The following is a 25407-nucleotide window of genomic DNA, read 5'->3' on the forward strand; positions in this document are numbered from 1 at the left end:
AAAAATGCTAACAAGTATCTTTATGATACTAATTTTTAAATCAAAAGTAGAAAACTATTATCAATATATGTTACAGTAATTTCCAATAATTTTTTACTTTGAAAACATATATCATTAAAATATTTTTCATTTTAAGAGTGTGATAATTATAATTTTGAACCATATAATTGATAATAAAAATTTCGTTAATAAGTTATATGATACTTTAAAAAGCTAGATATATTTAAAATTTTGAGTATTTAAATAACTAAATGTTTTTATTTGAGTAATTTTCTAATGGGAGGACATTTGTTGACAAAACTTTTATATATATATATATATATATATATATATATATATATATAAAAGTTCGTAATTAGACCCTTTTCTACAGCTCATATATATATGTTTAGCCTTTATTTTAATTGAATTTTATACTGATTTATATGTTAAATGTGTAGTTTAGTATGAAGATGCCATAAGTGGATTTTAAGCTCAAATTAATGAAAGATTAGAGTTTTACAATAGTCAGCACATTTAGACCCTTTCAGCGAGGTTGTGCTTATTTGCAGGAAGCTCAATTATAAAGAGTTTTTAGGTTTTTAACCCCTATAAAAGATATACCTTAGGTATCTTGTTGGACACACTGTTTACATTTTATCCTTCATTCTTTGATATATCTTTTATTTTATCTCTCTTGTACGGGATTATTGACATACTTTTGGTGAGACTTGGAATTTCGAACGACCGTATTTGAAGACCGAAAAATCATTTCTTTTTAATTTGCTTTTTTCTATAGCTTTGTTTACGATTGTTTTATTTTTTCTCTTTAGCATGAGTAATTAAGTCCATAGTTGGGACTATAAAAACTATTGTTCATGAATTTATTGGATTTTGAAGTTTGAATATATATTTCATTTTCGTTTATGATTAGCTTTTATCCTATTGCGTATAATTATAATCCTAATTAATTATATTGTCAGGCGATCGTACCTCGATTAGTTAATAGATTTATAGAATAAAACAAGATAAAAGATTACTTAGACCAAACTAATCTTTCTCTTCTAATCGTTATTAAATTAACAAATTCATAGGTGCTTTATACTTTCTTTAATTGATGTCTTACATGATCATTGAGGATATTAATTTAAAGAAAAGAATATTAATATTACATGATCATTGGGTATTAATAGTATTTGTATGAATGATTGGTAATCACAAAGAAATCAAATTTAGATTTAAACAAAAAAATAACATAAAGAATTGAATGAGAATACTCATATGTCTTATGTTCCTCTTCAATAAGTTTAATCAAGACATGTGTTGCGTTATTTGCTTTTATTCATAATTAATTTTATAATTAAATTCTTTTTTTTATTTAATTTCACATCTTTTAGGCTCAAATAATTAAATAAAACAATCGTAAACTTCATTTTAAAATCCTTTATTACTTCTTGACAGGTACACTTGTCCTCCAAACATTATATATTTCCTTACAGAGAAAAGAGATGAAGAAAAAGGCAATAAAATTTGAAGACGCCAATTACATAAGCTAAGCATTTGCTTTTATTTCAACAATAAAGGAATTCTTTGTAAAACAAACAGCAATTTAGAAAAAGCACACAGTAGGAATTGGAGAAAGCATATGCGCTGGTTGGCATAAGTGGATGCTTTGAACAATCAAAAGAGAATATCATTTGATGCCAAAGTAAAACAGAATGATACTTCTACCTGGTACCTGTATTGCTGTTCCATTTTTCTTTTTCTAATTTTGGAGTCCGATTGGAAAGGAAAGGTAGTATAAGAGCATAGAATATTTTGGAAATGAGGGCCCAGATAGACAGCAATATCTATGGGGGAAGATATCATGGACGAAATTATAAAGTTTCTATTGTAATTTGTAATGCAGAATAAAATATAACTACGAAAAGAGAATGCCACAGAAAATATTTCTTCGATAGTATTTTGATTGAAAGAATATTAATAAATATTTGATTTTGACGGGTTAGTCAAATAGATTAATCAGGTCCATGGCTAATCAAGTGTTACCAAGGAAACTAATAAGTTCAAATGGTTATAAATAGGCATAAGATTTTACTTGGCCTGTTTTTTTGGTCAAATGATGCTCAAGGACACAGCTCGGAAGGTGTAATTTATGATTTAGTTTGGTTAGGCCTACAACTCATCCCAGATTTGGGATGATTGCATGGTTAGCTCCTATTTTTGTGCTACTTGTTTCTCTTCCAAAGATGCTAATGAAAAATTCTCTTTGGCAACATTTGTGTTTGTCATTTCATACAAAAAGTTTTACAATTGTAATAGGAGCTTTTAAAGTGGGTCAGAAACAACGCAGACCTATACGAGGTAATTCTGTTGCTTGCTCTCCTTTGTTAGTGGGATGGTCAGTTGGTCACCTGACACTATGGAAGAGACATTTTGATTTCTTGTGCTCCTTTTTACTGTTTTCAACAATGGCAGAGCACTTGTAAAACCCCAAATAATGAATGTTGCGTGTTTGAAACTATGTAATGGGTCCACCATAGAGATACAAAAAAGCAGTGTACCCGGACGAGCAAGTATTGACCACCCAAGGCACTCACAATATCACTTGCTAAGTGTAATTCTACCTACAAAATTTCTTATATTTACAAGTAAAACGGCCATTATAGTTTTATTATTTTTCTCCTACTCAATGAATCATTACCAAATTATTCATCATTTTGTAGATTGAAAACTCTGACACTTCAAATTGGTGAAAAGGTGCCTGGCAGCCTCAAAAAAGGGTCAACGGACTGATCATAATTCTATGAGAGCCATCCTTTTTTGTTCTTGGCCACCTTGAGCTTCATCACAAGTTCTTCACGCTCGGCTTCCACCTCAGCATATTTAAGGCTCATGTGGAAGTAGCGCTCCTGGATATCTCTTAACTCTGCCTCTAGCATAGATTTTGTACGTTCAAATTTTTCTTTCGTTACAAGTTCTTCAGCCATTGATTTTGCTGGGCCATTTGCCTTGTTGTTCTGGCCTTGAGATGGAGACCTGCATGATAAATATACAGCGAATTCTATTATAACACAAATTACTTATATGAGCAATAAGGCAAGTGCTAAAACTCAGACAATGGTATTAACATGATATTTCCTTCTAATATTTCAAATTCCTACATTTGATCTCAAGTCTAAACCAAAGGAATAATACGAATATATCTTGCTGCGAAAAAATAAAGGCTTCCAAAATTAGCCGCTGACATCTTTGAAACAATATACCAATCTTCCGGCATCCCTGAAAGCACTACGGCGTGTTCTCATTAACTTTCTTAAACTTGGTTTTACCAAAAGGAACACGGCGTGATCCTCAATAGGCAATCCTGTGAAAACTGGATCCTTTGATTTCAAATGGAGAACACATCAATTATCGAGGAATTTTACATTATTTTGTAGAATCGTCCTAGATATCAGAGAAAGAATGAAACATCGCGGTTCTATTTTATTTTTTCCTTTTCTAATTTGTTCACTTCTTTTATATCTTTTTCTCTGTTTAATTTTCTTTTTAAAAACCATTCTTGGTTATATTGTAAGAGAAGAGAAGGGATAGAATGGCACCTAGTCTTTCATCCCTCCGAAGCAATCACCAAAACTCCATTCTTCAGGCACTAAAAGAAATTCCTTTTGAATAGCTTTTTCTTTTGGGAACAACACGAAACCAAAATAAGTTTGGCATCATCTTTTGTAACTTCAATTTATTTATTTTTATTTCTTGTAAACTTTATATGGTGTTTTTATCTGGTAATAGCTGTTCTGAGCCAAATACCCCAGAGTTTAATCCTAAACGTTTTAACAATTGGATATCTAAGAAGTTTCAATTTGTCATCACCAAAGTTGTCAAAAAGCAATTTCATTCTCAAAAATTGATCCTAATCTGCACAAAAATTAATGTTACTAAGAGAAATGCTAGTGCTAGACTCTCTAACACACTCTATTATTTAAAATTTATTAAAAATTATGAGTTCTATTTTTTTATTTTTAAATTAATATTTCTTTCTCGTACTTTTGTAATTTTTAATAAATTTTAAATAATAGAGTACTTTTGTAATTTTTAATAAATTTTAACTACTAATAATAAAGAATGTGTTAGAGGGAGTGTATTGCAAGCATTTCTCGTGTTATGAATATATTTAAGTTTCAAACATTTTGTCTTTTAGCGCATTGGAATTATCCTGTTCGAATGGTTCAAAATAACCCATCAAGTGGGAAACATATTTTGTTGTTGTTGAATTGTACAAAATGAAGGAAAAAAGCTTCAAACTATTAAAAGAAACAGCATAAGGGGGTCATACACAGATTAAAAGCCTTTTCATTTTAGCTTTGAAGGTAAAATGTGTTCCTCTAACCTGTCAATTTGAACTTCATAAATGTTATTGCCTTCTGCTTTTTCTAGTCCAGTCTCAAGCAATTGAGTCTTCAATTGTGGATCTACTTCAACAGCTTGAACACTTTCATCGAGAAGTCCATGTTCAGTTTCTACCTATTAAGAAAAGGAGACATGAAACAGAAACATTGAAAAGTAAGGTTCCATTTCCAGTGAGACTGCATTTAGTTGATATTATTACTTTGCGCCACGCAATTGTAATTCTAAAACATTTGACACGGAGGTAAATTACAACTCGGTCAATATTCAAAACAAATCACCTCACTCTGATGTTTGATGCTGTAACAAGGGTCCTGTTGATCTTTCATAATTTCTCTGTCATTTTTTAATGATGACTTTTTCCTATTACTGCGATATTGATTAGTATTCTTCACCACAGGATTCTGCTAAATCAAAGAAACAAAATCAATAGTCCTGTTATAACAATGTCATCGTGCCATTAATGAAAAAGAGACTAACTTTTGAGGCCTTTAGATCATCGTTAACTGATAAACTTTTCCTGTTTAACTTCGGAACTTGATTTCGCTTTTGTTCCTTAGTAAGTTTCAATTCTTCTTCAAGGGCTTGGACTTTTGTCTGGAAATCAGCTTTTTCCTGCTCAAGCAGTTGTATGGTCTGTTGATGCTGCCTGTTTATTTTTTTGATGTGACTGAGCTCAGTATCCTGAACACATCTTGTTTCTCTTGCCTTCAAGTCATTCTCCAACTGCATGAGTCTTTCTTCTAGGGATGCTCTAGTTCTCTTGCAGTCACCCAATTCAGACGCTGCCTTCTCCAAGGCTAATATCTTTAGTCCAGATGATTTCTTCTCTGCTGTCAGATCTTCACATAGTTCAGATGTTTGGAGCAATGAGGCTTCCAATCTCTCTTTCTCAGAATTAGAAGAGTTGAGCTCATTCTTTAGAGCTATGATCTCATTTTCAAATTGATGTTTTTGCTGCAACTGAACCTTTAAATTTCCAGATTCATCCATGCATTGTTGTCTTTCATATTCAGTGACCGTAAGTTTTAATTCAAGAGCATTTATAGTGCTTTTGAATTTTAGTTCTCTTGATTTATAGTCCTCCACCAGCGTTAACAACTTTTCATGATCAGCCCTCAGCATTTCCATTTTAACTTTGTGTTCAGCAAGCTCAGTTGTTAGGTCTTTCAGCTTTTGTTCATATCGATTCTGCATCATACCAACCTCCTTCTTGGCCAAAATCACGTTAGATTGAGCTTCTTCTAAATCAGATTTCAGTTTGGCTTTATCAGCACATAATGTGGATACTTCAAACAAAGCATTGGAAGCAATCCTCTCTTTTTCATCAAAGGTTGCCGAAAGTTTCAGACTGAGGTTCTCAATTTCTAGTTCTAAGTTCTGAGTTTCTACCATCTTCTCCATTTGCATCTGATTCAACAAAATTTGGCCCTGCTCCACGTGTTTCCTATTTTCATCAAAAAGATAATCTAAATCTGAAGTTAGATGCTTCTCTTTTGATGCAATATCATCTAGCATTAAAATGAATTTCTTTTCCAGGAGTTCTAATCGTTCAGAGCACTTAGCAAATCTTTCATCTGATTCCTTCAACCTGGCTCCCATAAGGGAGCAATATTCCTCTAGCTTCAACTTTTGCTGCCTCAAATCTCCATTTAGCTTCTTAAAAGAACTACATTCTTCTTTAAGATTCTCAATGGTAACTTGTGACTGCTGATTTTCTCCCCTTAGAAATTCACATTCTTCTTGCGCTTTTTGTGTCACCTTTAATCTTTGTTCCATGTCTTCTGTTGATGAATCTATCTCAGACTGCATCTCCATAATCTTCTCTTGAAGCCTTGCAGCTTGAGATCTAGCGTTCTCTAGTTCTGATAAACAAGATTCTTGTTCATTTGTCAAATCTCTCATTTGATCTTCCAAAACAGAATTGCGAATTGACAATTGTTGTTTTTGCTGTTCTATATCTAATATGTGGAGCTCCAGTTCATGCTTACTTTCTTTTATCACGGCCTCCTTGTGTTTCTCAAGTTGACTTTTTTCTTGTTCAAGATGATAAACCTTGGCTTCCAACTCACTCACTCGCTTCTGCAGAACCCCAACTTCCTCTTCTTTACGTGATAAGTTAGCCTCAAGATTTCCTATCTCAGATGTTTTATTAGTCAGTTCCTTATTCAAATCTGTGATTCGGAATTCAAGAGCTAATTTTAAAGTCTCAAGCTCTTGCATTGAAATATGATCATCTTTACTATTCTTGATGACGTTTTCCCCCTGGAACATGTCTTCTGAATGGAATATTCGAAATAAATTGTTGCTTACTTCAGACTCGAAGCTAGCTAAAGATTGATCTTTGAGCTTATCTGACAAAAGGTCTTCAGATGATCCATCTTTTGAATTGTTCTTTGCTTCTTTTAGCTTGAATAAAAGGTCAAGGTTTTCCTCTGTCAGCTCATTGCAGTCTATCTCAAGTTCCTGAACTTTCTCTTTCAGTACTTCGATTTCTCTCAAAAGATCTGCATCACCTAAATCTGTGGACACAGTTTCTGTATTGCAACTTTCTGGGAGAGATTCAAGCAGCTTTGCTTTCAAACTTAAAATTTCTTCATCTTTGGCAGATAACTTGCTTTCATATCCCATTTCAATATCTGAAAGGGTTTTGTTGTTTTGAATCTTCATAAGTTCAGTGTCTCGAATCTTGTCCTCCAAGGATCCTTCCAGCTCTTTCATCTTGACCAGCATATTTTTCTTGGATTCCTCCAATTGTTCTAGTTGTTGCATTAAGTGCTTGTTTCCTTCTATACTTAGTTGGAAAGATTTCTCCAGATCACTGAATTTTGAGGGTAATGATGAAAGGTTTTCTATCTCAATTTTCTGCTGTTCTATAGTCTCTTCCAGCTCCTGGAGAACAGAAACAAACTCAACGTTTGCTTCTTGGCTTCTCTTCAGTTGCAAAGACAAGTTAGCATTAGATTCTTTTTGAAACCTCAATTCATCTTTTAGAGCATTTTCAATTTCTGGAATACATTCACCTTGAGATACTGAATCTTCCAATGCTTTCTGTCGCGCAGTTGGTTCCTCAAATGACAATTTTAACTCTTCAATTTCTTTTCTCAAATTATCACGCTCCACATGTGCTGCTGAAAGTTCCATTTCAAGACCAGCCAGTTTTTTGGATTGATCTGAGAATTCGGTCCTCAACATGTTCAAATCACCCATTAGCTTTCGGGCGTTCATCTCCCACATCTTCGCTTCTGCCCGTAGCTCTTCACTTGTTTCCTTTGCAGCTTCCAGACGATTATTAGAAGCATTGGTCGTCTTAGTGGATGACGCACCAATGTCTTGCATAGTCTGGGAATTAAATGATGAATTATTTGACGGAGGAGAGTTATTAATGGGGTTATCGTGATGAGATACACTTCTCTGTGAACAAGTTGAGTCTTGTATTCCAGTCGAGCTCTGCCAGTCACTGATACATGGGGAGACATTTCCCCTTACTGTGGAACCCTCTGTTGAGTTATGGCTGCAATTTGATACAGATCCGGAGAAGCTTGTTGCCTTCAGCCAAGGTGAACATGTCGTCAGTATCATGATAAAGACAGGTCAACAGTAAATTACGTCACCACTCAAATATAAGCAAACTGATAGCTGTACATAAAGAATTCTTTTCTTTTTACGTCACCACTCTGTACAATGAATAGCTTTTAAAGCACCCATTAGGATGAAATGCAGTCATCATCACCACGCAAAAATGTCTCAAAAACAGAAATGTTTGCATACTTGCGGGGTAAAAAAATGCCACTTAAATTTGGAAATGAAGCAATGTCTTTTGTGCAAAGTTTTCCATGTAAAAACCTTAATGTATGCTTTCTGATACACAAGGAGACCCTAAATATAAACGAACAGTTAAAACAAAGAATTATTTGAGTCTTGAAAGTTCATCCTGAAAATTGATCAAGGATTTAGACAAACATAGGCACAGAGAATTATTATTTACCAACATGCTTGGGAAAAAATCTTCAACCATTTTTGCAACAAAGCAGATATGATTCTAGTAGGGAAAATGTTGTAATTTTACCCTAGTCTCAATTTCGCCGTTGGATAAGATAGAGTCCGAATCTTCAACAGAGGAAGATTCAACACTCTGTACATTGGAACAATCAGATCCATTTGACTTGACAGCCAAATCATAATTATTTTCATTGACGGCCTTCAAATGTGAATTTGTCTCACTTGATTCTTGATCCCTGGGAAAGTGCAGGAGATCAATACTCACTAGAGCAATAGACAGTATAAAACAAAAGATTACCCTCCAATACAAACCTGAGTTTCGTTCTTGGTGTAAGGCACTGCACAGTTACCTGCAAAATGCATAACCACTGAATTCCCAACTAAGTTCAATGACATTTTGCTGCAATAGCACTATAGGTAATAAGAGCCCATAGTTTGCCTCTATATTGGGAGAGGAAAATCACAGTGAATACTGCTTGAGTTAGCATATTTAAACCAAAGAAAATTTGCTGTCAACGAAGTAGAGTAAGTAACAAACATAATTTTTCATAGTTATAGTTCCAATGAAAGAGTAAGACGTGCTTTGGTAGTATACTTATGGGGTCATGATCTCCATAAATAAGACTTCAGTCCCATGCACCACTAAGCCGATTATGAAAAGTGTAATGAAAATTAAGTTGAAAGAAGGCTAAGACAGTGCCATCATCATGTGTAAAGTTAATGAGAAAGAGATTCGTCACAAAGGAGTAATTCCTATGCAAGGAAAAACCATTTCCCTTGTGACATGTATGGATGGAAAATAATATACGATTACTACTTTACAACTTTCCGGCTGTATTGCTGTTGTCCAAGGCTACTTTATTGAGTGAAATAATCACATCACACTGACAAGAAAAGGATATCTGTGAGAAAGACCATTTTATATATTTTTCAAGACTATTATTTGTTAATTCAATTCCGGTCAACAATATATTCCCTATTTCTAGTGCTATATTTTCCATCAATTTCAGAAAAATAAATAAATTCGCGAATCTTATCCAAAATGACACAACACCCCCAAATCATCATAAGAGCAATCGTTTTCACTTTCTGCACTCAATCATAAATAAGATATAACTTCAGTTATATGACTCACATGCAAAACTGTCCCATGGTTGCACTTATTCAGAGGGATTGAAAGTGGAATAGCAGCAGCTGAACTCATATAACTGATCATACTGACAGTCGCCTCTCCCAGTATGGCAGATCTTGATGATCCCTGTTGATGATATTATTTATTTAGTAACCCAAACAGAGAAGTCTCAAGCTGATTATGATAAAGGAACAGAAGAATAACAAAACGGTGTGCATAATAGTAAAAGGGGCATCAACAGTTATAGTACCGTGGCAACAATAAGCTTGAGGAGACAGTCCGCAACCTCCTTGGAAGAATTATCTCCTGAAACCAATATAGATTCTGAAAAAGTATCGGACCATTGAGAAATTCCATTACGCACTGGCACTTTGCTTGACTTTGCAATTGTTTTACCATTTTCTACGGAGACAACAGAAACAAACAGCTTGTCCCACCCCTTGGGTACCTACTAACATTAGAATCAATAAGCATTTGTTATTGACCCAAGTAGCCTTTTTAGTTTTTTTATATGGCCTCATGCTAACGCATCACTTGACACTTGAAATCATTTGGATATGAAATTCTAGAAAAAAAATTTTGCCACGAATTACTGAAATGTCATAACAGTACCATATCGTCTTGCAACTATTAACAATAGTCATTTTATGATTTAGCTCTTTATCAATCCTTGTCACAAAACAAGCATGAATCATTGTTCTGCAATATGCATTCCATGTGAACATAAACCACAAAGCCAATGCAGCTAGCTATTCATGACAAAGCACCACGATCCCCAGCTTGAACTTCATAAACTCCCAAACATGTTCTTTCCGTTGAAATAAACTTCATAAACGAATTACATTATTTTAAACTCATCAATGCATTTTATTTCCAAATTAGGATCTAAGATTTTTAGTTACACCAATGAATTACCACTTTTTTTTATCGAAGCAAATTAAGCAACACGAAAACACAGACAAACACTACACCAATGACATCACAGTGATCGACGTAAAAAGAAACGAAATAGAAATAGTGAAAAACGAACCTGAAGAGCCTTGAGATGAGATATTTTGAACTCAATTTTTTCCACTGATTTGGAAGCCCTGTTCTTGTGCAGCCTAAACATTCTCTCTCTGTTTCTCTTTCCACTCTCTCTTCTCACTGTGTGTTCTCTGCGTGTTGTGGTTCGTTCTTTCTCAATCACTCTCAACAATTACTCTAAAATCACCACATTCATGATTCCTCCGCAACCACCATCACCAACTGGAGAAAGAGACTAAGAGAGAGAGAGAGAGAGAGAAAGAGCGTTAGCTCAGTGGTCATTGTTGCGAAGGGTGTTATTTTATTTTTCCTTCGAATCATCGCGCATTGTATTTGCGGGAGAGATACACACGAAGAGGCGCAACAACAGAAACCAACAAAAGAGGAAAAATAACAGAAGCAAAGTTATTAAATCATTTACAGTTTTTTCAAATTAAAATTTATGTATAACATTCTAAAGTCATTGCAATGACAAAGCTCTCATACAAATATTTTTAAACTGTGCGATAGTTAATTTATAAATAATATGATTTAATTAAAAATTATATTAAATGTTTTAATTTTTAATAAAAATGTTTGCAGTGTACAGTGAAGTGAAACAGCTATGACCCAGGCACCATTTTTTAATACACTCTTGGCTTTTCTGTTTAATGGGAAAGTCAGCGAACGATTCTATATGCTGACGCGTCACGCGGTGGTTGGGCAAGAACCTAAAAGGTGTTGCTTTCCCGATTGGAGAGGTTGCAACTATGTTACTGCGGCAACCACCAAAAACAATGCTAACAAACAAAATTGAACGACCTTTTTCCGATGGACGATTAAAGAGTAATTTGAGATTCAAGATTCCGCACTTAATTCAAAGAAGAATATTTGTATGAATATATATTTCATATACTATACATAGTTAGAAGAATGGATTGGATACTCATGAAAGAGACTTTGCCTCGATAGCATCGTGATATCCACGAGAATTGAGATTATTTTTATGCAACTTACGATATTTGCTTCTGCTACCGTGATTAGTTTATTTCAAAGTAAACATCCAAATTTGTCTTGATATATTTAGCAATAGATATATCAAATCTTAAAAGTCACAAAATGTCAGCTATATAGGTATCCATACTTAAGGACTAATATAATCAATGTTGTTTTATTAGGGACTAATATGTATTACGATAAAATTATAGAGACGAATTTGAAAATTGAGTCTTCATTTTATTGAACAGAATGTACCTCTTGATTTATGTAATTTTTGTCTTTTTGGGTTGGCTTTGGGGTGGCATCGATTGCATCTAAGGTTAATCACCAACCGGCCCCAAGAGGCATATGCGAAAGTTGCTGATAGTAAGAAAAGAATTTTGCCATTCTCTTTCCATCAATACACGTTATAGAAGACATGGGTCTCTCAAAAGCCAGAGATTTATGTGGTAGGTTTGCATTGGGTCTGATTATTAGTTTGGGTATGTTATGGTACACTTACTAATCACTTATCACCAACCATTCCCAAAAGTCAATAATGGGGAACTTTTGTTTCTCCTAACTAATTTTTAATTATTATCCAAACACAGCTTTAAATTCATTTGTTAAATTCAGTGTACTATTATATGTTCACTTAATTTGTACTAGTCTCGTGGAAGAGGACATGACACTCCAAAATGAAGTGAAATGCAAGGGAATTATGGATGACGATTCATGAGACGCAGGCTTAAGGCAAAACCATACTGCTTAGAAGTGCTAATGAGTGAACAAAAAAGATGATATGATATGGCAACAAAAGATAACAATTATTTAGATCTAACAAATGTCAAGCCATTCGTTCAAGCTAGTTATTCATTTTTAAAATGTCTCAGAAACTGATCTGACGTTAAATAATGATGGGGTTTTGGAAATTGTCTATATATGAAATTCCTTGAATGAAAATCATTTTGTAAAATGTTGGTCAGAAATATTATTTGTTTATTATAATAAATTGAATTTCGTTTAAATTGAAATTTAGATGATGTATCTTTCAATTGATAGAGTTGGGTGTGAATGACAAAAAACTAAAACAAAAAAAAAAAAAAAACGGAAACTGATTAATTTTTAAAAAGAGTTTTTTTAAATAAAAAAATAAGTATTTTTTTTATTATCATTTATGGTTTATGGTATTTTTTTTAGTGGTTATCATTTTTAACTTTGGAAAATAAAGTATTAATAAAACAATATATATTTTAAATTTTTTTTATAAAATATGTAATCAGTACAAATACTTTTAAAAAAGTTATTGAATTAAAACAAATACAAACAATTGGCACATATTGCCTACTATCCTACTTCCCAAACAACCAATTTTGAGTTACATATAATTAACTTGGATAAACGGAATTAAAATATAGTTTTAAAATAATTTTTTGTCCGTCAAATTTAAGTAAAATTTTGATTTGGTCCTTCAACTTTGTTTTTATTCAACTTAGTCTTCTAATTTTAATTTAAGTTTTATTTTAGTTTTTAAATTTTTTGAATTCAATTTAGCCCCCTAAATTATTTTGTGTACTAAAATTTTTCTCTAACTTTATTTCAATATTTACTAATTCAAACAATATTTTGAACTTTTATGTAAATATGGATTCACGGTGAGTTGATAAATGATGATAGGTTGATAGTAATTATTATGTAAGTATTTATAATAATAAAAAAATAGTCTGAAATGATTTATGGACAATTAAAAAAATTAGTAATGATTTAGAACTTATAGAAGGTGATTTAAGAGTAAAATGCGTAAGAAATGGAAAATAAGAAAAAGTTGTTACCCAATATGCTGATATTTTTACAATGTTAGTCAAGTTAAAGGATATAACAAAGTTAAAGAATTATTTTGTCTTAAAAAAAATAACTTTATAAGTTTAAATTGAACACAAAAATAGTTCATGAATTAAAGTAAAGCGTAAATTAACTTTTAATAATTAAATTAAATCAGAAAACCAAATTAATAAAAGCTTTTACTTACACACGGAGGACAAAAAATATAATTTGACCTAAAATTTATATACAGCATAAAATGGTTTTTAAAGGGAAAAATAAATGTTTTTGTAAAAAGAAAAAAATCCAATAAAACAATACTTAATAAATTTCTATTTTTTTTCATTTTTTTGTTCCTTTACTTATACTACTGAATAAGAAAGAAAATTACTATTAGAAGTGAACATTTCTAACATTAAAATTCATGAAGAGCCCAGTGACACTTGCATTAGAGAAACAATAATTACAATCCTCGAGAGCAGTACAACTGTGGTTCACTACATAAGCACTGTATAATATACAACATGTTAACTCAAAATATGTAAATAAAAATAAGAAAATCAAGCAAAACAAGTGTTACATTAGCCTTAATATTCTATATAATGGACTAGTCTTTTGAGTTAAATTTAACTACCACGTAATAGACTAGTCTTCTGAATTGAATTTTCTTCATTTACTTGAGTCATAACATGGACTTTTAAGTTTCAATTAAAATGATGAAAGTATGTTTTAAAAATAAATAAATTACGAAAGTTTGAAATAAAAAAATAAAACAGATTATAAATGGAAATTAAAATTAAAACTATTAAAATGTAAAAATAAAAAAAAATAACACATTACTGTTTTTAAGAATAACATAAGTAATTAAGTCATTTTCAATTTTCAAGTAAATGTAATCTGATCTAATAAATAAAGATTGATAGCAGAACTCGCAATTAAATTGAAAACGTGATTCTGTAACTGGGACTTGACATAGTTCTTCACTTCGTAATTCAATTAAACTTCTTTACAACATTTAGAAAAGATGAATAAACGATTTAATTGTTGAAAAAATATTTTCTATCAAATACATATTTACTAGATAACTTGTGGGACATTAACTACCAAAAATGAGAAAATTATCGAAAGAATTGAATACGCTGATAGATATAGACAACTTTACAGCTTATGCGAAGATGAATTTTTGTTTGTTTGGTCAAAGCGAAGATGAACTAAACGTTAACTATTTCAACCGTCGGCTGAGTTTCATATACAAACCCTGCAAAAACAAAATCCTATTAGAACACTAAAATTTAGTGGTTAAATGTAAGTGAAGCTTTTCTTTTCCATTGAGTACTTGAAAATGAGCAGACAATGAATGTGAAGAAATTAAAGGGATTTGTTCCTCTTTCTAACAAAATTAAAGAAAAAAATGAAGCTTGAGAAGACTTGAAGAATTTAGCATTTCCTTTTGCTCTCGTTACCCTCTTGCAAACATTGAGATTCGCAGACAAAGTTACTTGTAGAAAACACATTTCAAAAACAGTAGATAAGCTTACATTTGTTGTATGTATTGTTGCTCCTGTTGTCATACTAATATTCTGATCAGGAACCAGCTCGAAGTTTATATGCTGTAGAAAGATTGCAAGAGCAACCGTAGCCTCCAATAAAGCAAATTGATCACCAACACACTTGCGAGGCCCTCCACTGAATGGAATGAATCTGTAACATATTTTAACTCATGAAATCTGAGCAAACTGAGATACACAAACAAAAATATTCCACAGGGGACATAACCAGAATGGACCATCCCTTCTCCCCACACTAAGAAAAACCTAAAAACGAAGGGGAGGGCAAATTTTTTATTTTAAAAAAATATATTTAAAATTTAAAATATGCTCTCCCCTGATCCCCTCCATCCAAATCTCTTATTTCCAAACAACCCCTTACTCGGGAAGAGAGAAGGGAAAAAATGAGCCATAAAAAGGTGTAAGTAACTCGCAACCACGGTGGAGGTGTAATTTACACCATTTTTGTGGAGAGTTATTACTGCTGACAATAATGTACACCTGAAATCTGTATTTGTTTCATTTGGCACTGGACCATCCAAATCAAATCTTTCTGGCAAAAACTCTTCAGCTCTATCCCAAACCTGGCAAAGTTAAAAGCCAGCAATAACATTTTAATAGTGTAACACCTTGACAGAGTTAATATAGCAAAACGGCAAGGAAGAAGGAAAAACATTACACATCAACACTGAGATATAAATAATGTCTTTATCACATTATTAAACAACATTATTTATGAATCACCTTTGCAAATGCACAAGATAGGACGCATAATGTATGTGACATATCAAGAATTTAAACAAAACAACTGCTGACTAGAAAAAAGAAAAAGAAAATACACACACACATCATGAACACTAATACCAAAAGCAAATCAGTTTTAATGATACATCTCTGTACTCAAAACTGAAACAAGAAGAGATGAAAAGGTTTTTATGCTCTCCAAAATCAAACTTGTTTCCCCATCCGGAGTATTCTTTTTACCTTTTTTTCTCGGGTCCAACAAAACTAAAAGGAAAAAACAAGAAACAGAATATTCTTTTGAAATGGAATTGAACAGGTTCTAACTATTTTAAACTAATCAATTAAAAAGCACATAGAAAAACATAATATTAAATTCTCTATGCTGTCTTATATGTCTGAAAACCCTGGTTACAGTAGAAATAATCAAAACATGTGGTCACAGTAAGGAGTCATGAAGTTGAGTTGACCATGGCGCAAGTCAGCAACTTCTAGGAGGGTTAATATAAAGAATGAAGGTGACCAAAATCACATTCAGAGGCATCCATTTAAGAGGTTTGTTGCATGAAAGACCATAGTAAATTAAACTTTTACGCAGTACATGAGACAGACATGGATCTCCTCCACCAGAACTGAATACGACCAGTTACTGTCATTTAAAAATTTCATCACCAAATTTTTTAACAAAAATATTCACGTTTGGCTACATTCAATAAGTGGCCATTTGACCCATTAAAGAAAGATTTTTTCACTTAAAAAACATCAAGTAATACCTCAGAAGAACGATGTATGTTGTACACAGAAATCATAATATCTTGACCAGCATTGACTTTGTAAGCACCTGGAAGCTCATCAGGAACTTGAGCTCTTCTTATCAAAACCTTAAGGACAAATAAGGTTATAAAGTACTTTCATAAATAAACTGAAAGATTAGTGAAATATATTGACAATGCGAACTCTGATAAAGCATATTTGAGAAAACTAAAATATACAGATGTTAAAAGTGTTTACTTAATAAATGGTGATAAGTCTATATTTTGATATATTTTATAAATTATATTTATACACTTAAATCTTATTTTATATATATTTACACTAATTATGCTATTAATTATTACAGTTAAGCTGGAAGTTGTGATCAATGCATTATGGAAATATTCTGGATAAAAATTAGATAATTTTTGTCTTTAGCTGTATTATGTGAATCTGAGCTTGAATTTTGAATTTAAAATTTAAACTTAGATAAAGATTTAAATATGAAGATTTAGAGTAATTTTTCAGTTAAGATTCTAAAGTTAAGATTCTGATTGTAGATAAAACTAATTCGAAAAGATAAAACTCAATCGACCGGAAGCTCATGGAACAGCCTATATAAAGAGACCTTATACTCCACACTTAAGATATTTTTTCCACTTCATTCGACACACCATCTTCCCTTTCTTAGTTCTGACTCACTTCACCGTTGAGAGTTATTGGAGATCATTGATAAAGATGACGAACCCATTTAGAGTCGGAACGAGTGATTGAGCACCCCCTTCGAGAACCAGAACTCTTTTCATCTTTTTCTCTTTTGGGTTTCTTTTGTTTGAATTCTCTTTTTTATTTTATGGATTGATTCATTATGTTTTCCGTTGTGTATTTCATTGTAAGTAATTATATCCATAGCTAGGACTATAGGGGATCCTATTGCATACTTTGTATGATTTTTACTTTTAATATCAATATTGATTTTCTTTTATTATTTAACTTTTATTCTATTGAATCATATTGTGTATGTTAAGAACTGATCACCCTTAGCATTTCATAATTAGTTGCATCGTAGACAATTATACCACATGTAATTAATGGAACTATAGAATAAAACGAGATAAAGGATTAGGTTAATCACACTTAATTCCTCTTTTTCAATCGTTATTGAATTAACAAATTCATAAGATCTTTATGCTTTCTCTACATTTTTGCCTTGCATGATTATTAAGGATGATTGTTCAAGGAAAAGAATTTTAACATTACATTACCATTGAGTATTAATAGAACTAGTATGAGTGGTTGACAAATATTCAGATATCAATACTTGGATTAAAATAACTAAAACATAGAAAAGTGTAATAGATAAAATCATAAGTCTTAGGCTCATCTCATTTGATTTCTCTCATACATTGCATTATTGTTCTCTTCAATTAATTGCTAACATTAAGCCTTGTTTTTAATCCATCGCACTCCCTTTGTATTTAAACAATCAAATCAAGGTATCCTTGGTACTTAAAAATAATTTCTATCGGATGATAACTTAATAACTCTTTTTTGAAAATCCTTTTATTACTTTTCGACAAGTACACTTGCTTACGAACAAATGAGAATTAAGTCTTTTCTGATTGATTTGGGATTTTTCTTTGAAATAGTAATTTCAGTCAGGAGATAAACATATATCATCGAATAATACCAGAAAATGATAGTTTCATATATAATATTTCCAAAATTATGCTTTCTTTAGCAGTAAGACTTTTAATAGGTCTCCTTCAATGTGTGACAATTTTGGTGAACGCTCTTCTTTGTTATCTTTTTTCTTCCAGTTTCAACTAAACATTGTCCAACAAGGTGTGGTAGGGGAAGAAACAAAAAGAAAACTTCTCATTAAGTTTCCACTGAAAATCTAACTAAACACAAGGAAAAAGATCTTATACAGGAGTGCTTTACGCTGTGGCAGGAACCTACTAACTTTCATTCTGATTTCCCTTACAGTTTCTCAATTTCTACCCTTAACCGAAGGTCCCACAACCCAATTCACAAATCCCAGAAGCCAATGTCTTTCAGAAATTTCAACAATCAAGATCATTATATCTCCAAATTTTCCTCTCACAACCCACTCATTATATCAGTTTTAACTATCAATTTTCCATGTTACCATGCTAACTTCAATTCAAGCATAAATTACACAAATGATAATACAAAATATTTTGCATCTCAGATAGAAGTTTGTACTAAAAATCTTTGTATGGAGAAACATTTCAACTTACAGGAGGATGTGGATAGAGCCGGAGTGACTCTATAATGCAGCGTGTCAAAAACTTCAGATTTTTTATATCTTCATAGGCAGGACGCCTTCTTTGTAGAACTCTGTCTACCTCTTCTTTTGCTTTTGCCAAAGAGGAAGAATCCTACATAAACAAGCTTATAATTTAGATTTATGGGGGAAGACCATAGTGGAGCTCTTGCATGTTGCTCAATGCTAACATTAGTATGTTTATAACACATAAGTAGAGACATCAGCTGAAAAAAATTAGAAGGAAATGAGATCATTAAACAACCATTTTAGTGTTAATATGTATGAAAAATGATACCTTACTCAGAAGATAAAGTGTCCAGGTCAACACTGAACCAGTTGTCTCATGACCAGCAACTAATAGTGACAAGAGATCATCCCTCAATTGCACACTGGAAACCTGGAATGTAGAAACATAAATTATAAATAAACAACATAAAGAATGGACATCAAAGAAAAAAGCTGTCCATACTAGAGCAGTAGTTTATACAAAGTTGTGATGTCAGATGATCAAGAAAATGAAAAACAAATGGTGTTATCATCAAGTGGTATGACATGTTTAAGGAAGGAAGTGATGGTGGTGGAGATCTCCATATCAGTAGTGTAACTAAATGCTGCAGAGAAACTCAATGATTGAGCAGTAAGCGGAACTACACTAAAAGAGCATGAAAAAAATGCAATTGTCTTCTCATGAAATACTTCATACTTCCACAACCAGAAATTCAGATATCTGAATGTATGGCTGACATTTTTTTCAAAAAGTAACATAACAACCAAGAAAAGATATGGCAAAAAATGAGAGCAATTCATACACCCATAATGACCCAGAGTAATCAATACAGAATCACAGGATGGCATTTACTTGGTTGCACAATGATCAATCTACATTTCAGCCATAATAACTTGAACAGAGTGTTTAATAAAAATAAACAATCATTAATACACCCATAAAACCATTGCACTGTTCATCTTTACCACTGCCACTTAACATTTCTAGAAGAAGTCGAAGGCTCTATAATCTAAGGGGAAAAAGCAACTTAATAGTTTATCATATCAAAACCTCTATTATTATGCATTACTGTACTGCAATTTGCATAAGAACACTGATAAAAGCACAGTATTTGCTGGGAACAAAATACAGCAAACCTCTTCTCTGCTAGCAAGCAAGAACCGGAGGATACTAGGATCAGCATCATTCACATACTCATCAACATCAATTCTTTCACCCTCAGACTCTACAATCTCTTTACATTTTTCAACAAGATCTTCCACAGTTTTCCTGATAACGCCAACAGCTTTTTCAGCCTTTATTTGTCTTGGGATTATCTTACAAAGAAATTGAAACTGCAACAACAAAGAACAGAAAAGAAGAAAATTTTGGCATAATGAACACAAAGAAATTCCATATCATGAATGGGAGATGAGAAAGAATTTGCCTTCCAATATGGCAAAATATCAGTTGACCGAGCCTCTGCCTCTTTCAATGCAGTGTAAACAGCCTCAATAACAGGACTATCTGCATTAAGTGCGTCAAAATTGTAGTTGAATACAGATAAACCAATAACATCAAGAGTCAACTGTGAAAACTTCTCCTCCATGTTAACAGCAGTTCCATTGAGCACATCAGGTTGTAGCTTCTCCACTAATCTCTCAGCACATCTACAAAACACCCTATCCACTATAATAGACAAGTAACGTTTATGAAGAGATGGAACCACAGCCCTGCGCCTTGCCTAATACAAGATCAGAAAACAGCTGTAACTAAAAGCCAGTTGCCCAAAACAATCCATAAAATCATGAAAAGAAGCACTACAAATGAATAAATGATTTATACTGAGAGTGAACAGCTATTAAGGCAACATCTCTGAAGTACGGGTACTTCATTTTGTAAAACATACTCAACCCAGTACGCACTAGATACTGGTACAAGTTCGATATGCTAGAGTACTTATCAATTTTTTTTTTTTTAAAACAACTCCGTAAGCACCTTGTGTAGACCAGGTTGAACTTGGAGTATAACTAGGTATGCCTTAGATACTAGCTAGATCATTTCTCCCTAAACAACCAATGACAGTTTTTCAATTAAATTAAGGAATTTTTTCACCTCTCTCAATTTTCGCATATTTATTTCTCTATTTAATCAAATCCACTCATCCTTACTTGTTACTTGTGAGACACGAGATGCAAATTTGTTAACTGCCTTTATTATAGACATTGTATATACAAATATTTTAGATTCTTCATTAATATTACTTAAATATTACTCCCTCTACTCCTACTTATAAGAAGTAACTACCACCATTTTTTCGTTCCAAAATATAAGAAAGGAAGACGAAGACCAATTTACAAGTGTATTAATTACTAAATACTTTCTATACCCTTATTTGTTGTTTTGAATCAACAAAACACTCACTCATTATCCATAAAAGTAAATAGATTCATTAATTTCATGTATCAGTCACCAATTTGACCATTTATTCCTAAGGGTAAGTTTAGAATACGCTATAAATTTATTTATGACATATAGTTACTTTTTATTGGCCATGATAAATTAGTTATTTATTTCTTAGAAAAAATGATAGGCGGTAGTATTAACATACCCATAATTTTAATTTTTAAACATCATCCTACTTCATACTCATATCCATGCAACAACACATCGAGTAGAAAAGGGCTTCAAGAAAGAAAAATGAAGGCAATGCACGCACCCCATTGCTGAACAGTACTAAACTCCGAAAGAGCAAAACAATCCACATTGTTAAAACTTAGAACAATCTCATAAACAAAATTACCGTCCAGAGTGGACCTTCAGCAATGGCAAAACCAGACCCAAATAGGAACTCAGAGACCTCAGCAACGAGACCCTTAGCATATTTCCCATAATTTTTGAGAACGTGTTTCGCAATGGCGGGGTCACTAACAACGACAAAATTTCTGGGGCCAGCGGCGAGGCGGTAAATGGGGCCATAGTCTTGCATCCACTTGAAGAGAGGGAGAAAAAGAGCACCACCCAGAAGATCGGACACGTCATCAAGCTTGGCACTCGCTACGGGAATGCCTGAATCGTCTTTGGCTATGGTGAGGGACTTAGAGAGAGAAGTGAGCCAATCTGGGCTAACCCAGGAAGTGGATTTGGTTGTGGTGTCAGAGTTTTTGTTGATTGATGATTTGACGAGAAGTGGATAAGGTTTTGGAGTGGGTTTGTGTTTGTGGGGAGGGAAGAGAGAGAAGGGTTTGAGTGTGAGAGAGAGTGAATGATGCATTGTTTCAACTATGAATTGAGGATAAGCTTTAGATGATACTGTGACTGTGAGGGAATTTGGCAGTTAAACGGTGGTGGAATTCAACCACCGGTTTCCCACTCAATCGTCCCTCCACTGAACTCAACCAAAAACCCAACTTACTTTTTTTGTTTTTTAATAAATGTTGTAAGAAAATAATTTAAAATAGTATTTTTACTGATTAAAAGAAAAGAGAGAGACGAAAAAATTGCTCCTTTTCAACTATTCATTGTTGAACAGAAAAAAAAAATCTCCATTAATTTGATTGTTTCAATGCAGGTGGGGGCTCGCTTCCTCTTTCGTAAATGTTTCTTTATTCTTTCTTTTGTTGATTTTTTTATGAGATTTTATATTTATATTTAATTATTTTTTTAAGATTTTTGTATGTCTAAATTACCTCATTCTTTCTTTATTTTTTCCATCGTTTTTCACTTTTATTAATCAAATTCGTTAGAGTTTCACCCTACATCTATCATTTATTCATATTACTCTTTGTAATTAAGATCAACAACCTACTTTGTTTAATTAATTTAGATTCTAATGGGCTCGTTTTAAAATTTGTGCTAATTTAGAAGAGAAAAAAGAAAGTCTCCGCACCATTTAAGAATTCTTTATATGTTAGTTTGGAACTAGTGATCTAATTTATCTTTGAGCTCATGCTAATTCGTTTTCTTTTTTATAGCAAAAAATATTGTAAAATTAGTTTTTTTTTTTTTTTGCAGATTTTAAAGTTTTCCAAATGCTAAATTAATTTAGACAAAATTATGCATGCTTATTATTATTTTTATTTAGTGTATATTGTTGTAATATTTTTTTTATTTATTATCTTGATCGTAAGTGTATTTATTTTATCAATGGACTTCTGAAAAAAATAATAATGTAAAGATGTATGAAGTAAAAAAGATATGTTTATATTAAGTTTTTTTGGTCAATTTATCTTTAATATCTTCGTAATACATTAATAATTAATATTGTAAAAGAATATTTTATTTATTATATTTGATTTCTTTTGTTTATGTTAAGTTTTATTAATATTTTTAAAAATTTTAAAATTAATATTTTCATTATATATATTAATAATATTTTAGCAATGCATAACTTAACTTTTAAAAAAATAATTAATAAAGATAATTTAATAAAAAATTTAATTAAAATATTTATTACTTCCATGTTATTAGTTGTAGTTTTTAGGTTGAATTCACCTACATAATTTTAAACTTGTTTCCAAAATAAGTGAACAAATTATATTCAAGAGACGAAGCTATTACTGTTTTATTCTTCCCCTTTCTTTTTAATGAGACAATTTTTTAAGGGTTTTTCAGTGAGACGTTGTTCTTCCCATTCCTTCTATTGCATGTATTTTTCGTTACATTTATTCTAAAGTGTTTATTTAGTTTATAATTGAATAAATTAATTTTAAATCATTAAATATAATTAAAGTATATTTATAAAATAATTTAAACCATAAATTTTTATTAAAATACGGTTTTTCATTTTTTTTAAATTACATTAATTGATTTTCTAACTTGAACAAATAAGCCAAAGATTGTCTAGCAATAACAGAGGATGGTCTTACAATAACGGGACATACCATTTCTTGTATTGCATGCACAAACATTATACTAAAATTTACCAGTTGAACAGATAAATTTCAACCTTTATAAGAAGTTTATAACTGAAGTAAGATTATTGATACTTACTCTCGGAATAAGAAGATTTTTCTATATTTTTTATATCTAACTTTGCCTTTTGTAAAAACATGAAAGAAATATCATTGATTGTAAATATTACAAGTAATATTTATATTTTAAAATATAATATCTATTAAAATAAGAAAAAGTATTAATTATTTTTCAAAATATGTGAAATGCTATATTTATTTAAGTAATAAACAGTATGTAGAGTATAGCATTCCTACAATGATTAAGTTTCAATCATTAACTCAAAATTATTACTATATTGGTGCTAAATATTTGGAATGACGGATTGTATTTGCTTTAAAAGGAATGAATGAAACATAGTATTCAAAATACAACTCTATGAAATCAACAAATATAAGGTGAAAGTTGAATATAACAATGGTTAATTAGGGTTTAAATCTTCTTAATCCTCCTTCCAAACAATCTAATTCAATTTCAGGTCAATGTTTCAATATTAAATAAAAAATTAAATTCACTGTATCAAGACAGTTTTAATTCATTGTGTTACCCCCTCTAAATGAAAGTATTGATAACATCCCACATTCATCAATTTATATTCCTAGAAAATCCATCAACAAATATGGCATTTAATAAGTTCCAATCCACTAAGTTTTCAATTGTAAGAATGAATAATTTAGAATATATCCATGGTTGTTTAAATCGTAAATATATTAAAAGAGAAAGAAAGGGGAAAAAAGAACTTGAATAAAGATATAAGATCATCCATCAAATTGGGATTTATCAATAGAAAATTAATTACACACTATTTGAGAAATGAACTTGAAAAAAAAATTAAAAAATAGAAGTTGAAAAGTACATGCTTGATTCCTGACATTCCAATTCTTTCAAACCCTAATTGTCGAGGGGAACTAGGTAAAGTTATGTGTTAACTGTCATGTCTAAGCATGGTCATACACTCATCCAGCATGACCATGTTTATCTGATAGGGTGCTACTCCACTATTGTACTCCTTCCCATGTGTCTACACTCAAATTCCAAACTACAACCTTCTAATTATCAAGAAGGGAAGAATGAGTAATCATCATTTACAAGAGATTTCCACTAATATAATTTATAAATTATATTTAATCTTTTTGAGATTTAATAAAAATTAATTTCATATCTTTTTCATCTACACACACTTTAAATTACACTTATATTTATATTTTTAAAAATATATATTTAAATTTAATTTTGTACTGCTTTAGTTTTATGATTTTGTTATATAGTGTTAAAATTTATATCTTATATCAACCTAATTTCATCTCATACATTATCAGTTTTTGTTTTTTTTTTAAGGCATATATATAATTCTATCAAAATTTCAGATCATAGACCAAACTAAAATCCGCTTCAATACATCTTAAAAGGCCTTTATTGGTTTGTACTTGAAAATCGACTCTTCATGAATTGGAAATAAATCAACCGTACAAATGTTTTTTTAACAGTAAAAATAGATATTATTAAGAAAGTATAAGGGGTTACTCCAACCCTAAATGCTATAAAAATCAATTTGTAAACATGTTAGCCATTGATTTTAATTTTTGAAACTCCATTACACACTTTAACACAAAAACTTTATATATATATAGCAGAGCAAGGACAGGCTAGCATCTTCACTCACGAGACTGATGAAGTACAAAACATATAATACTTAATGAAAAAAAATGGAGACAGAAGTCTCTGATGAGTGGCAATGAGAGTGGTCCAACGAAATCAAGATTAATATGTTACATAAATTATATATTTCTCGACACCTCACTTGGATACA

General features: G+C 31.6%; 2 protein-coding genes across 2 annotated transcripts; both read right to left on the reverse strand.

Annotated features, from left to right (window-relative positions):
• Positions 1 to 2645: 2645 nt before the first annotated feature.
• Positions 2646 to 7725, reverse strand: LOC113870860 (nucleoprotein TPR-like). Its single transcript, XM_027507370.1, has 4 exons — positions 4867 to 7725; positions 4668 to 4790; positions 4370 to 4503; positions 2646 to 3018 (listed from the first exon to the last, which is right to left on the reverse strand). The coding sequence occupies exons 1-4, from the start codon at positions 7723 to 7725 to the stop codon at positions 2784 to 2786; spliced, it is 3351 nt and encodes a 1116-aa protein (XP_027363171.1). The 3' UTR covers positions 2646 to 2783.
• A 6542-nt stretch (positions 7726 to 14267) lies between these two features.
• On the reverse strand, positions 14268 to 22055 carry LOC113872166 (carotene epsilon-monooxygenase, chloroplastic). Its single transcript, XM_027509493.1, has 9 exons — positions 21448 to 22055; positions 20092 to 20388; positions 19802 to 19999; positions 18954 to 19055; positions 18630 to 18770; positions 16386 to 16493; positions 15373 to 15455; positions 14863 to 15025; positions 14268 to 14582 (listed from the first exon to the last, which is right to left on the reverse strand). The coding sequence occupies exons 1-9, from the start codon at positions 21916 to 21918 to the stop codon at positions 14547 to 14549; spliced, it is 1599 nt and encodes a 532-aa protein (XP_027365294.1). The 5' UTR covers positions 21919 to 22055; the 3' UTR covers positions 14268 to 14546.
• Between the last annotated feature and the right edge of the window lie 3352 nt (positions 22056 to 25407).

Source organism: Abrus precatorius, unplaced genomic scaffold (assembly GCF_003935025.1).
Source record: "Abrus precatorius isolate BTA unplaced genomic scaffold, Abrus_2018 Scaffold7, whole genome shotgun sequence".
NCBI lineage: Eukaryota > Viridiplantae > Streptophyta > Magnoliopsida > Fabales > Fabaceae > Abrus > Abrus precatorius.